Here is a 12682-nt window from a genome sequence, read left to right as displayed (position 1 = left end):
GGAAGAGATGCTCATGGCCACACGAGAGTCGCTGACTGAAGCAGCCATGGGGAAGTGCACCAAATAGCTTTCTCATTCCCTGTGAGATGTGGCTGAGGAGGCAATTTATTTTCCAGTTCCCTTTCAAGATGAAGTATGGCTTGCACTACCACTGCTTAGGCTGTACTTATTCTGTAAATAAAGATTTTCTGTCTTCTGTGCGGCAACTTTTACCCTGAAGTCACTCTTTAAAATAAGCCTCAGAAACCAAGGCAATGTTCTTGTAGCAAGTGCACAGCTGAAAGCCTGGACAAGCACATACCTGTTAGTATTAAACACTCAGTCTTGGTGTGAGAAAAACTTTCTCCTGTATTTCACCTTCTGACACGTGGGTGGCTGTGCTGCTGACAGGGCAACAGAGCTGTCCTGTCTCTCACAATTCTTTCCTTCCATTTGGTGAAGACGCGGAGAAGGCAGACTTTGCTGCAAAGCCTTTCTGCTCCCTCTGTGCTCGGCACAAGAGCCACAGCCTTGGGAAGCCTCTGCACAAAGGGGCCACAAGAACACAGAGTCACCCAGCTCTTTTCTTTCTTTATTTTTTTATTGAAAGCTTCATCAAAGAAAACAGAAGTTTAAACCTAACATCCACTGATCTACAGAAAGCCCCAGGAGTGGGAAAATGGCAGCTATTTAGGATTGTGGTACAAATGGAAAACATAAAAAAAATAAATCATAGCAGTACAGATCTTTCAAAGACATTCTGAGACATCAGCACACAGATGCCCATATAAATAAGATTCATAATTTAATGTACGACAGAGGTTCTGTATTCTATATTTTGGCTACAGTGAGGTCTGTAAGGGCTTTAAAGAATCTCTGTCCCATTTGTGTGATGCATGTTTTCTTGATAGGAAGTTTATCTGCTTTCAAAGCTGCTTTGATTTTTCTTACAGACAGAATCTGTTCATTCTCCTTTAAAAAGGAAAGCAATTAAAAATTCCTACATGAATTCTGTACGCTTCCTGGTTTTACATAAAATTGTTTTCCCTCCAAAAGACAGTAGAATTTTCTTCCACTCTGGAATACAGCATATTTAATAATACTTCAGTTACATAAACATCATGTTCTCTTTTCTAGGCTGTATTTTTGGGCTTTTAAAAATATAACTGACTGTAAATTTCACCAAAATCCTAAAATTATTATCCACGAGAAAGTCACTTAAAGGCAGAAGATTAACATTGGGCAGATACTCTCTTAAGGACAACAGATCCAGATCTTGGAAGGTGCTTACACCTTGCAGGCTTTGGCCCTACAAGGAAAAGTGGATTTGTGACCCTGTCAAAGGCTGACATTTTTCACTTCATTACACATTTTTATTAAGGTGAAAGAACTTAGCTGTCACTGTTAGGGAATTAATAACTGAACCGAACAACTGAAATAAATACAAGATTTTTTTGTCATCATGGAAAGCTAAACCAACACTGGGATTTTTTTTTTTTTACAGCTTTTTTTCTCATGATTTTCTGCTTAATTTTAACAAAGAGCATGTTAAGAAAGGGGAGAAGAAAGGGTCTGTTCTGCCTGCCTCGAGGCACAAAGGTGAATAAATCTCTGGGGTACATACAGCGCTCTAGCCTATTTGTGTGACAGGAGCAATATAGAAAAAGCTGGCGCTCTTTTTGAGGGACAAACCCCCCTCCTTATGCTTCATCTTTGCTGCTTGCTGAGATTCTAGAAATCTGCTCCACTGAGGGAGAGGAGCAGTCTGCTGCTCACTCAGCCCTCCTTCTGAGAAAGTGTGCGTGCATGATTGTGTGTAAGCGTATTAGGAATGAAAGGAATCTTCGTTACTAGAGTCAATTGTCATTAAACAGAAAAGACTAATGCACCAAATGTCAGCATTTTTGTTGTTTTCTGTTTTGCACTTCCATCACACCGTGACTGTTTTCTTAGTTCACATGGGCTTCCGAGAAAGACCAGGAAAATCCCTTACCCTAGGGCACTTCTTTTATATCTGGACCAATTTCATGTTAAATGAAGTTTTGAAAGGAAATGTTGACCATGCGTGTATCAAACATTACTATCTTCAACTAACACATTTGGTCTCATCACTAAAAATGGATTGATTCGTTACTTTAAGCACATTATCACTCTTTAGCATGACTCTTGCTATAGGTGGAGTACAGCGAGTCTGCCTAAACCTGTTTTGCTCATGTCAACCTCAGCATTAAAATGAAGTGGCATGAGGAGCACCATCAAGCTTAAAATCATGAAGCATGGCAATTTGTTAAACACTTAGTATCAGTCTGACCCTTCAGTACCATAAACAACATAATATAGATCCAAATACTATGACATATTAAAAATAAACTTTATTACAATGCAGGCTTCCTCAAATTTGCTGAGTTTTGGTACACATACATACATAAATAATACCTTTCATTTGATTTTTACTTGAGTAAAAATCCATTCGAATGCTTCAGCCCATTGCCCATTGAAAGTTTAAGCCCTCACCTCTCTAACCACCAGCCTTTATATCCCACAGTTGGGCATGCATCCAGAGCAGAAGATGTGATGCAATTACTCTCAGATATGCCTCATTCTGCATTACGGTGGATTTCTTGACCAACACGACAAAGGCAGTCTCTCGGTAAACAGAACTTTACAAGTAAGCACAAGCTAAGGACATTTCAAGAGTCTGTTTCACTGGAAGGCAATAAGAGGACATTCACAATCGGAGGCCTGACTGTCACACGTGAAAAGTGCTTACAAAACCAGCAGTAGAGCCAGATAGGAAGAGTCCCTCAGCAATCTCACTGGGAACGGTGAGACTTCTCAGTGCCCTGATCTACACTCGGGTCAGCACCTGCAAATATAATACTCTTCAGTTCCACTGTATCTTTTTTTTCCCCTCAATGTTAAGTGACAAGCCCAGGTATTCAGAATTTTCTAGCCATAATTAATAGTTTTCTGACAACCCTTCTGTATTTATCTTTTAAGATAAAAACAAAAATACCAAACCTGAACATCCAGATTTGACTATTTACAAGAATTCAGGTGTGATGGAAAGTACATACGCAGTTCAGCTTATGGATTTCATGGTATTTCTAGACCTCTGGGCCAGGCACCATTGCCTTAGGCTTCTAGAGTTGTTTCTGCAAAGTTTCGGGAACCCTCCTGATATTTAAAGCTAAATTGGTAAGACAGACATAGATATTGATTTTTACAAATTCAGGTCTTCAAAAAAAACCAAACAAAAAAAACCCAAAAGAAAACCAAAAGAAAAACAGAAACTCAAACAGATTATTACAATAATACACCTTCCAAAAAATCTTATCAGCCGCAACACAAAGAAAACCAGTTTTAGATTTCAGAGGCCACCAAGTATTCCTGTCCTATGACAACACCCATGCAGCAAGCGTGTTGCTCTTCCACTGTTCTCTTTTATCTCATCTTTAACTTCTACAAATAAGTTACCACATTCTGAGCATTGTGTGTGTTCCAAATAGGTTATTTTCTTACCTTATGATCTATGACTGTTAATACTCAAGGCTCACATTGTTTATAATTCATAGACTTTCAAGTACCAGTTCACTGTTTTTTTGGGGATCTGTAAGATGATCAATTGTATTTAAGGGATCCATTTTCTTTCCTCTTCTTCTTCCTCTACTTCTTTGCTTTCTTTCTTTTGATTTCAAACACCGTTGAACATTATAGCATGGGAAAAAAGGGAACAATTCTAATACAGAATGCACTTGAAACACTTTAAACTGACAGGCATCATGATACCATGTTACCTGTCTGGCTTAATAAAAAACACTGAGATTGTTTAACTTTGCTGAAAAAAATAAGAAAAATGTTTCTGAATGTATAAATAAAGCAGCAGAGTTCTGAATAGAAACAAGAAGGTACCTCAGCATATTCATCAGCCACATGGTAGCTACCTTGTAGCCTCATTGTTGATAGTAAATGAGACTTTTTGTGTGTCACATTAGAACTAACACAGAAACAAATGTGTTTATTTCATATTTAACTGACTTGTGCCTGGGGTTATCTCTATTTGTACAAAGAATTCAGACAGAGACAGAAGGAGAGTACGTGTAGAAAGGAAGAAAATAAGGCTAGATCGATTTTTCCCCCTCATATGCCCTCCAAAGAAAGAGGGAACCTTTATCCAAGGACAAAATTCAAGTGCCACTCTCAAAAAGCAACAAGTAATGAGACAGCATGTGAAACAAAGAGATTATGTTTTTTTCTGTATTGAAAATATGTTGTGGTTGTTGTTGTTCTTTAATACTTTGGCATCATCTGGTTTTCAGAAGTGTTGAATATCAACAACTACTCTGGAGAAAGCAGAAGTTTTACCACTTCTGAAAATCAGGCCCTCTTCCTATGGTTAAGAACCACGTGAACTCCCATTTCTCTCTTTTCTATGTTGCATATCTAGCAGCCATTTGCTTGGGAAACCCCCTCCCCCCCACTATGTTAAAAAATATGATCTTGTTTTATCAATTTAAAAAAATAATTGTGTGGGGTTTTTTTCCCCCCCAAAAAATCAGGTCTGGGAAACACAGATCTCTTTAGAATTGGGCAGCTGAATCAGATTGATCCAATATATGTTTTAAATTAATTATTTTTAATGGATACCCTGTCTCTAATGCACCACAATACACGTGATGAAGCTTCCCCTCTCTTCTGGATGGAGGAAAGTTTTAAAATGTTTGGTTTAATTTTTACATATAGATATATGTGTATGTATGTATATATTTAAACGCTGCTTCTCTTCTGCCTCCTCAAGGAAAAAAAAATCATCTTTTGACTTGCTTCTCACCTTCTTCGGTTTTTGTTTGGAAAAAATAAGGGCCACAATCAAGACTTCTCTGTGGAAAAAAACTGTCATTCCTAAAACAGGTTTCAGTGGATTCAATTTAGTTAGTGTCTTTTTTTTGCCTAATCATACTAATTAGTGATTGTCAGCCAACATATTAAGACAACAGAAATCACAGCAGAGAAGAATAATTTTTAACTTCCTGCCTGCATGACAATACTAAGTCATTTTCAATATTTCTGCTTGTGTGGGAGAGCTAAAATGAGAACGAAGATCAAGTTTGCTTTCTCTTGCACTATCCGGCAATTCAAATGCATCACTGAAAAAGAAATGCAGAATTAAGGTGGCTATGCATGCTGGACGATGACAAAGACTGAGGTGAAGAAATGAATCTGTGGTATGTCAGAATTCAGAAGGAAGACTGTTGTTTCAGTAGAAATACCAAAGATCAGGCAATTTAACAGAAAAACTCATAAAAATTAAAGCCCACCTGGACAGATTAGTTGGTAGCCCACTCCCCCTTGCTTTGGGATGTTCTCCAAAGCACACCATCAACAAGCTTCTAATACCAACTATTCTGAAAGTTCCACTCTAAACATGTGTGGTATGTAAAACACCAGTGGAAGATAGTTTAAACAAACAAGAAAGTAAGAACTGGTCCGGCCATGTAGGTCAAATAAAGATAAAAAAAGAAAAAAACCTCTATCTTCTGGACTGCGTTAGGGTGTCACTTCATCTTTGGTATAAAATAGGCCATCCATAGGCTGCATTTGTTCACAACTAGGAAAGACTACAGAAATTGTCAACAATTTCTTCTATCTATTGCTTTTTTTGCACTTTTTTGACCATAAGCTCCTATCTACTTAAGTTTTTTTTAATGCTCTTAAGCTAGGTTTTTGCAATGTGACAAGCAAAGCAGACTAAAAACTTCTTAAAGCTCATAAAAAAGACTGCAGATAAAAAGCACTAATGCTTTTGCTAGCGATCACGCTTTGTAAATAAAAAAATCTGCATTCTGCAAGAAAAAAACCCTGCATTCTCTATAATGCAGCAAGTTTTTTTCTCAATTCAATAACTTTACTGTAAAATGCTTTAGCCTTCTAGAATTTTTTCTGTCAACACTTAAGACAAAGTTCATAAAAGTCCCAGCATTTTTCCAATCCTTTCAGTTGCCACAGTTCCTTTATCATCAACTTTTCTTCAAAAGAAGAAAATCATTTTCTTTTAAACTGTACAGTTTATTTTTTGTTCACCCCAAAAACTCAGTCTATTAAACTTCTGCACCAGCACCGGTGTGAGCAGTTTCAATTCATTCTCGGGTTTTCTAACAAGACGTTGACAGCTTGCCTTGAGAGCCTTTGACGTCCTTAAAATTAAGGCAATTAAGATTCAAGATAAACCTTACCTAAACATTTCTTTAAAAAAAACCCAAAAACCAAAACAAAACAAAACAAAAAAAACCAAACCCCCAAACCACTCTAGATTTAAAACAAGAAGAAAAATAAAATGAGAGAAAAAGAGTAGCTTAATTTTTGAGGAAGACAATTGGTTTTCATCGCAACTTGCTCCCTCTTGACATCATCAGTTTTTCTGTTAAAAAAAAAAATATCTAGCTACACCTCCAGGTAAATTCTGAATTCAAATGTTCGTCCAGATGACATGTGAACCCAGAGTTTTTCCTCTGGGTTTTTCCTTTAGTTTAAAAAAAAAAAAATATAGCAAAAATAAAATTGTCAGACTACATGACGGAACCATTTGCACAGCACATAAAAACACTGTTTTGTTTTCGTTGGGAAAGGTAGAAAAAAAAAGCATTCATTTGACGCCTGTGCAAACTGGAAGCCAACTTCTTGTTCAGTGAAGTTTCTCCATTCAAGGCAAAGATTTCAGACCGACATTCTTCAGTCCTGTTTATTGTCTGTAAAAACAATTGAATTAAAGTGGTCATTAAGTCAAAACAACTTTGAAATAGGCTCCTCTCCTTTTTTTTCCACCCAATTCCCTTTAAAAGTTATCCAAGCTAAACTAACTTTGCAGCTGTTTAAATATGATACCACCACTAAGCTGAAAATAGCCAGGCAGAAACGGGGAACTCCTGCTTTGGAGATGTTAACACATCCTAAGCAGATGAATTTACTCTCGTTAATGCTATGCTTAATGGGCAGTCTAACTACACTGAAATGAGATGAATACGTGGCTTAACACTGTGTAAATATTTCAAGAGTAATACAATAAGAGAGCAAATATTTTTGTAATAATAAATGGCACTATTTATTTTGGATACTAATAATGAAATGAAGGATAAAATTGCAATAAAAGAATACATCCAATTTGCTGAAAAGAACACATTTTCATGGCAAGAACAGTTAAGAATATGGAGCACACTGCTTAATAAGCCAGTTATGGCTAACTTGGTAGAAACATTCAAGATAGTATTAATTAGAGAAATACAGTTTTTGATCTTATAGCATCAAATCTTTCTAATTCAGCACAGAGAATAAGCTAAACTATCGAGCTTTTCCTTACAGAAGGTAACTCTTAATTTTGTGGGTTTGAGTTTTCATGCCATTTAAAGATATGTCACATCAAACTCATCTTAGCAAGACTATATGAGATCTTTGGGGAGACGTGAAACCTACGTATAAATGCTGTTTCATGTCTAGGGCTATCAATAAGGGTTAGCTACTGCTTTGCCTACAGCCCTCAAAACTTGCATGGAAAAAATCCTTTTCTAACCAAAGTTCAACACAAGAAAATCCAGCACCTTTCCTTTTGCAAGCATTGACACATTTGCCTTGCTTAGTTTAAAATTAGTTTTAATATCAGGAGTTAAATTGTGAAGAATGTTGATGACATAACATTTGCCACAGGACTATTTCTCTGGGATGGTAAATATAAAACTAACTTCAATTTTAAATATTAAATTTACCAAAGGACTGAAAATTAATATTTTGAATGTTAACAACACGTTTATGTGGAAAGCAAGAATTAACTATTTTCTTAGGGTTTTCTATGCATAACTTCAGCAGGAGTACTCAAGGTGGATGCTCACCTCCTGAGGTTTTACTGCCCCTGTGGGCTGAGTGGCCACTACATGTGCAAAAGACCAATTCCACCGAAGGGTCACAGCACACGCTCTCTAATCTAACCTGGCACTGAGTTTGCCCACAAAAGGCTCCAGAAAAGTGTAAGTCTTTCCACATTTAAAATCGAGAGCATGTCATCCAGCAGTTTTGCCTAGAGGTAAGAGAGTACACTTTTCAGGAGCAAGGATCTCCACTTATCTCCACTTCATAAATTTCACACTTTTATGTGCACAAGTAAAGATTTAAAAGGAAAAAAGGGAGTATGCATCTAAAATAATTAAAGTGATTTCCTTATACAGTTCTCTGCCCAGAAACCAAGGGCTGTTTCTCCTATATTGCTACACAGTAGGTAGCCAGGTTTTTGATGTGAAGTTATAATTTCTGAACTTCTATGGATGGTATCCTCAAGTACAGCAGCCAGCACATTAAATAAAAGAACATGTATGCTGCTTAAAAAAACTGGAAATTAAATTCTAAGTCTTGTGGTTTATTTTATCTTACAAAGACATTACGGATTCCTTATACCACCCAGTTCATTCTGAGTACATTGCCTCTCATTTGTTGCCTGCAATTTCATGATTGTTGCAAAGAAAATAAATATAATTAAATAAACTGTTAAAACTTTTCTCCTGACTGATCAGCTCCTATGAAATAATTTTATAGTGTCTTTCTTTGCCTGTATCTGACAATATCATTGTCCGGTCCTGTTAATTACTTCCTCTCAACTCGCTTTGAAAACAGCTGTTGTACATTGTTCATGATGCTTGCTATTAAAAGATGTGCCCTTCGAAGAGCAGATTAATACAATTATATTTTAATTACAAAATAACTTCACTTGGCCATATATTAAAGGTTACTGAAATATTCCAGCAGCATTTGTTTTTCAAAGACAGAGATTGTGTACATTTTAGTTTGTTTCTACAGCTTCCCACACTGCATTTCTGCCCGCAACCAGCAGATATAAATAGGGGGGCACATTACAAAAAATACCCCTGAAATAATCATAATAAAAATCTGTAGTGGATCTGCCTGTGTGATTAAAAAATAAAGAAATTCCTCTGGATATAAATGCCAGTGCCATTAGAAGTGTATCCATCATTGCAAAAAGGCAGTAGCTGACAAGAAAAGATGAGGGATCTCATTCTCAGAGAAGGTGGGAATTCACCACATTGGCAAGAAACACAGCACCCATCTCAATTAAGAATTGCAATGTAGTTTCCTCCTGCATGGGAAAAATGCCAGAATCTGCTGCTCAGAGCTACCTTACAAGGGCTTCTGAAACTAAGTCCTTCTGCTTTGAGACTTCAGTGAATGGAACTGGAACACAGGAATGGTCAGATCCAAACCCATACAGAACACAGTCAACAGGACAGTACAGTCACATGCATTTCTCTCTTTGCCCTTTGTATTCTATAAGTATTTTGGCATTGTTTATTTACAGGTGCTAGGGAGACTGATGGGTAGAAGGGATACACCTGCATAGACTGTGTTTCCAATTGGGTGCATCAACAAAAAGCTTGTGATCAATTGTTTTTGTAGTATGTAAATACGGACAAATATGGACAAGACATAAGAAACAGTGAGACCTTAGGTTTTATGGTGGTCAAAAAAGACCACTGTGTGATCTGAAAGCATTTGTTACTCATATGTTTGTCAAATAAATGCATCTTCCACTTCCAGAGGTCAAAAATGAAGGAAAGCAATTGACAGATTGGTATAATTGTAATCTTTCCTACACCAGCTCATATCTTAAGCCTCTAGAAGTACTATGTCATGATGCATTGACTGACATATCTAACATATTTCTTGACTGGCTGTTTGTCTACTTCCTTCTCCAAGATGCATAATTCTTTTTTCACAGTGATGCTTGTGTTCAATATACGTGTAATAATAAAGGACTGGGTTTGGGCTCCTTCCTGGAATCTGTCCATCAGTGACCAGTCCCAGTGAGCACCCTGTCACTAAGTTACATTACCTTCATGAGGACCAGTTTTATTATGGCAAACAGAAAAAATGTTTGAGGATTATTCTGAAGAGGAATGGGCACTTTAGGAGCTCTAGGTCAAGCTGTCAGTGTGCAAAGTTTGAATTTTCCAAGGTGTTCCATGGGAAGCAAACAAAGGGATCAGAGGACAGGAGAAAGACAGAGCAGTGCTTCTCCCCATCCCTTTCTTATGCCTTCTTCTTCTGTTCCCAGTTTCTGCCCACCCAGTGCCTGCATGCCACCAGTTTTGCACAATCACAGATACCAGCTTGGGGCTTCATTAGCTACACTTTCTGAAAGAAACCTTTACATGTGTGTTGTGACAACCTTTACATGTTTATTGTTCCAGTATTTTTGCCACTGCAAAATTTAAGCACTTTTTTAACCTCTGACGCCAGATGCTGCTTTAGCCCAGCATGATGATTGTTAACGCAGTGGTTGAGATCCTTCTGAGTCCAGAAACGCAGCAGTTAGAGAGCGGATCATTGCAGGCAGGAACTCAAGGACATTTTGCCAAGGTGAGGCCATCAGCCAAAACCTTTTGCTAATTACACTGCTATATATCCAGAATTCATCTGAACTTAACAAAGCTACTCAGAAATTATATTGCTGAAATGGGGACCAGAATTTGGCCCGCTATAACCGCAAAACAAAACCTTCTGGTTACAAACAGTACGCCTACTTACTTAGACTGTTGGTAAGAATATGCAGGTGCATGTTCACTGGATGTTTCCACTGCCATCTGTTGCTGTTGACCACTGGCTTCCTGTGATGAAGATGCTACTGTCTGTGGAGAAGTATCAGCAACAACACCCTAGGGAATCAAATGAGAACATAAGAAACTTACTAATTTTACTCACAGCAGTGAATTACATACAAGAGCTCAGCACCAGCTCATCATTCCTGTATTTCTCTAGAGATCAAGAGAGTTTGAGATAGCAGAACCACATGCTAACACAACAAACTCCATCACTTTTAGAGTGCTAATCCAGCAACAAGAAGCTTCCTCAGCATACCAGCCCCTGTAGTATTTGGCTTTGTAGTATTGTAGTATTTGGATTTGTATTACCACAGGCTGCAGTGGAAAACACCTTCACCTTTGAGGGTGGTTCCCTGCCCATTCAAAGCCAGAGGCAAAACTTCTGACTTCAGTGGATTCTGGATTTTACCTCCTGTCTCCTTCACAACATATGTATGGCTGTTCTGATTTTCACTTATCTACCCCAAATTCACAGTGAGCTCACATTTATCTTCTTTGATTTGCAGTGCAATAAAGGCAGAATCTAGGCCCACTGCTCTCTGCTTTACTCCACATCCAACAGAATTTTAGCTGCCTTAGAAAAATACTGCACTCCTCTACACGCTGCTTTTATGTATGCTCCCTTCAAAAATAAATTTACTTCACATGAAAGACTTTTATCTGTGAAGTCAAAGCCCCAATGAAGTTTTGTATTATTTATATGTTTGCAGAAAAATAAGTAAATACACAAAAGATGATATGTATGAATTTAACAGTATGCACTACTTCTTATCCTATTTAGACAGTCTGAATAATATTATGCTTAGGTATTTTTGTACGCTTTCAAAGCTAGCTATATTTTCTTTCCTCTCATGCTTGGTGCGTTGGCCACATGCATAAAACTAGCATGTCTCTTCAGGGAATATGCTTTATTATTGTATTGCACACAACAGAGCCAGAAGAGGGAGCACAAAGCACTTGCTTTGTTTTTGTTTGAGTCCTATGTAAACAACAGGTAGTTTATTTTAAATTATCTGTTAAGAGTATCAGTTTCATTTTTCAGAAATTCTTCCAATCTATTGCTTAACAGACTGTCAGTATAATCTTTTTCCATCTACTTCCTTATCTTTATCCTTCTGCTTTTGTCCATCTCGGGATTGTAAGCTCTCTGGGGCAGAGACTATTTTTTGATCTCTGCTTGTGGAGCATCCAGCATAGTAGTGTCCTGGTTCATGATGCTACATGAATACAGATAAACATTAATGATCATCACTGGATCAGAACAAGACAGGCTATATACTCAGATAATATTTTGATTATTATAGTAGATGACAGATATCATGCTACTTTAGCAGGCATGAATATACCAGTGGGTGAATGGAGAGGAGGGCTCAGAAAGAATTAACCTAATTTCTCATTTGCACCACTCAGCACATCACACAGCCAGTACAGCTGTATGAACCACTCTCCATCCCACCATCTGCATTTAATTTGGATTTGTATCTGTCCAGTTTAGTATCTAAAAATGGCAATTGAAAAGAGGCACCCATGGCCTGTTTGTAAACAAATGAGGTTTAGGACAAAATTATCCCGAGGCACAAAAGACTAAACCGAAAAAGTCTAGCTCTGCATGACAGAACAGTAGCAGCCTTTCCTGCGGGACCTCATTTGGGAATCTCAGTAATTGCAAAGAACTGGGAGAAACTGAGATGAGTCCACTTGACTGCTAGTGGAGCCATGCCAACAGGACCATTAACTCAGCATCCTCAAAGCACTGAGTAGTAATAGCACAAACTCCAAAGTTCACACAGATGAAGACAGAAGTACAGAGAGCCTGGCACTCCTTGCAATACCCCAGAGTACAGGAGAAGTTATTAATAAGAGAGGGAAGCACCAAAGAGAAGCACGCAGGGAAGAGGATGCCAAGGCTCCCTCCTCTCGCTGTGCTTAGTGGCCCTTATGAAGCTTCACAGAAGTGGAGGCCAAGCTGACACTCTCCCGGCAGCTTGTGGTCTACAGGGTTGAGTAAATACTTACTCATTAGACTGTCATCAGCATGACTCAGC

The 12682-nt window shown here is 37.9% G+C and overlaps 1 protein-coding gene across 1 annotated transcript in view; it reads right to left on the bottom strand.

Annotated features, from left to right (window-relative positions):
* Positions 1-550: 550 nt before the first annotated feature.
* The window catches only part of RBMS3 (RNA binding motif single stranded interacting protein 3), a 718801-nt gene continuing 706669 nt past the window's right edge, over positions 551-12682 (bottom strand). The window contains 2 exon segments of the mRNA XM_055803834.1: positions 551-6725; positions 10564-10691. Coding sequence (XP_055659809.1) covers positions 6719-6725; positions 10564-10691 — 135 coding nt within the window. The 3' untranslated portion in view covers positions 551-6718.

The sequence above is a fragment of the Falco peregrinus genome, chromosome 5, assembly GCF_023634155.1.
Source record: "Falco peregrinus isolate bFalPer1 chromosome 5, bFalPer1.pri, whole genome shotgun sequence".
Taxonomy (NCBI): Eukaryota; Metazoa; Chordata; class Aves; order Falconiformes; family Falconidae; genus Falco; species Falco peregrinus.
The sequence above is the reverse complement of the archived record's forward strand: the minus strand, read 5'-3'. Positions and strand labels throughout refer to the sequence as shown.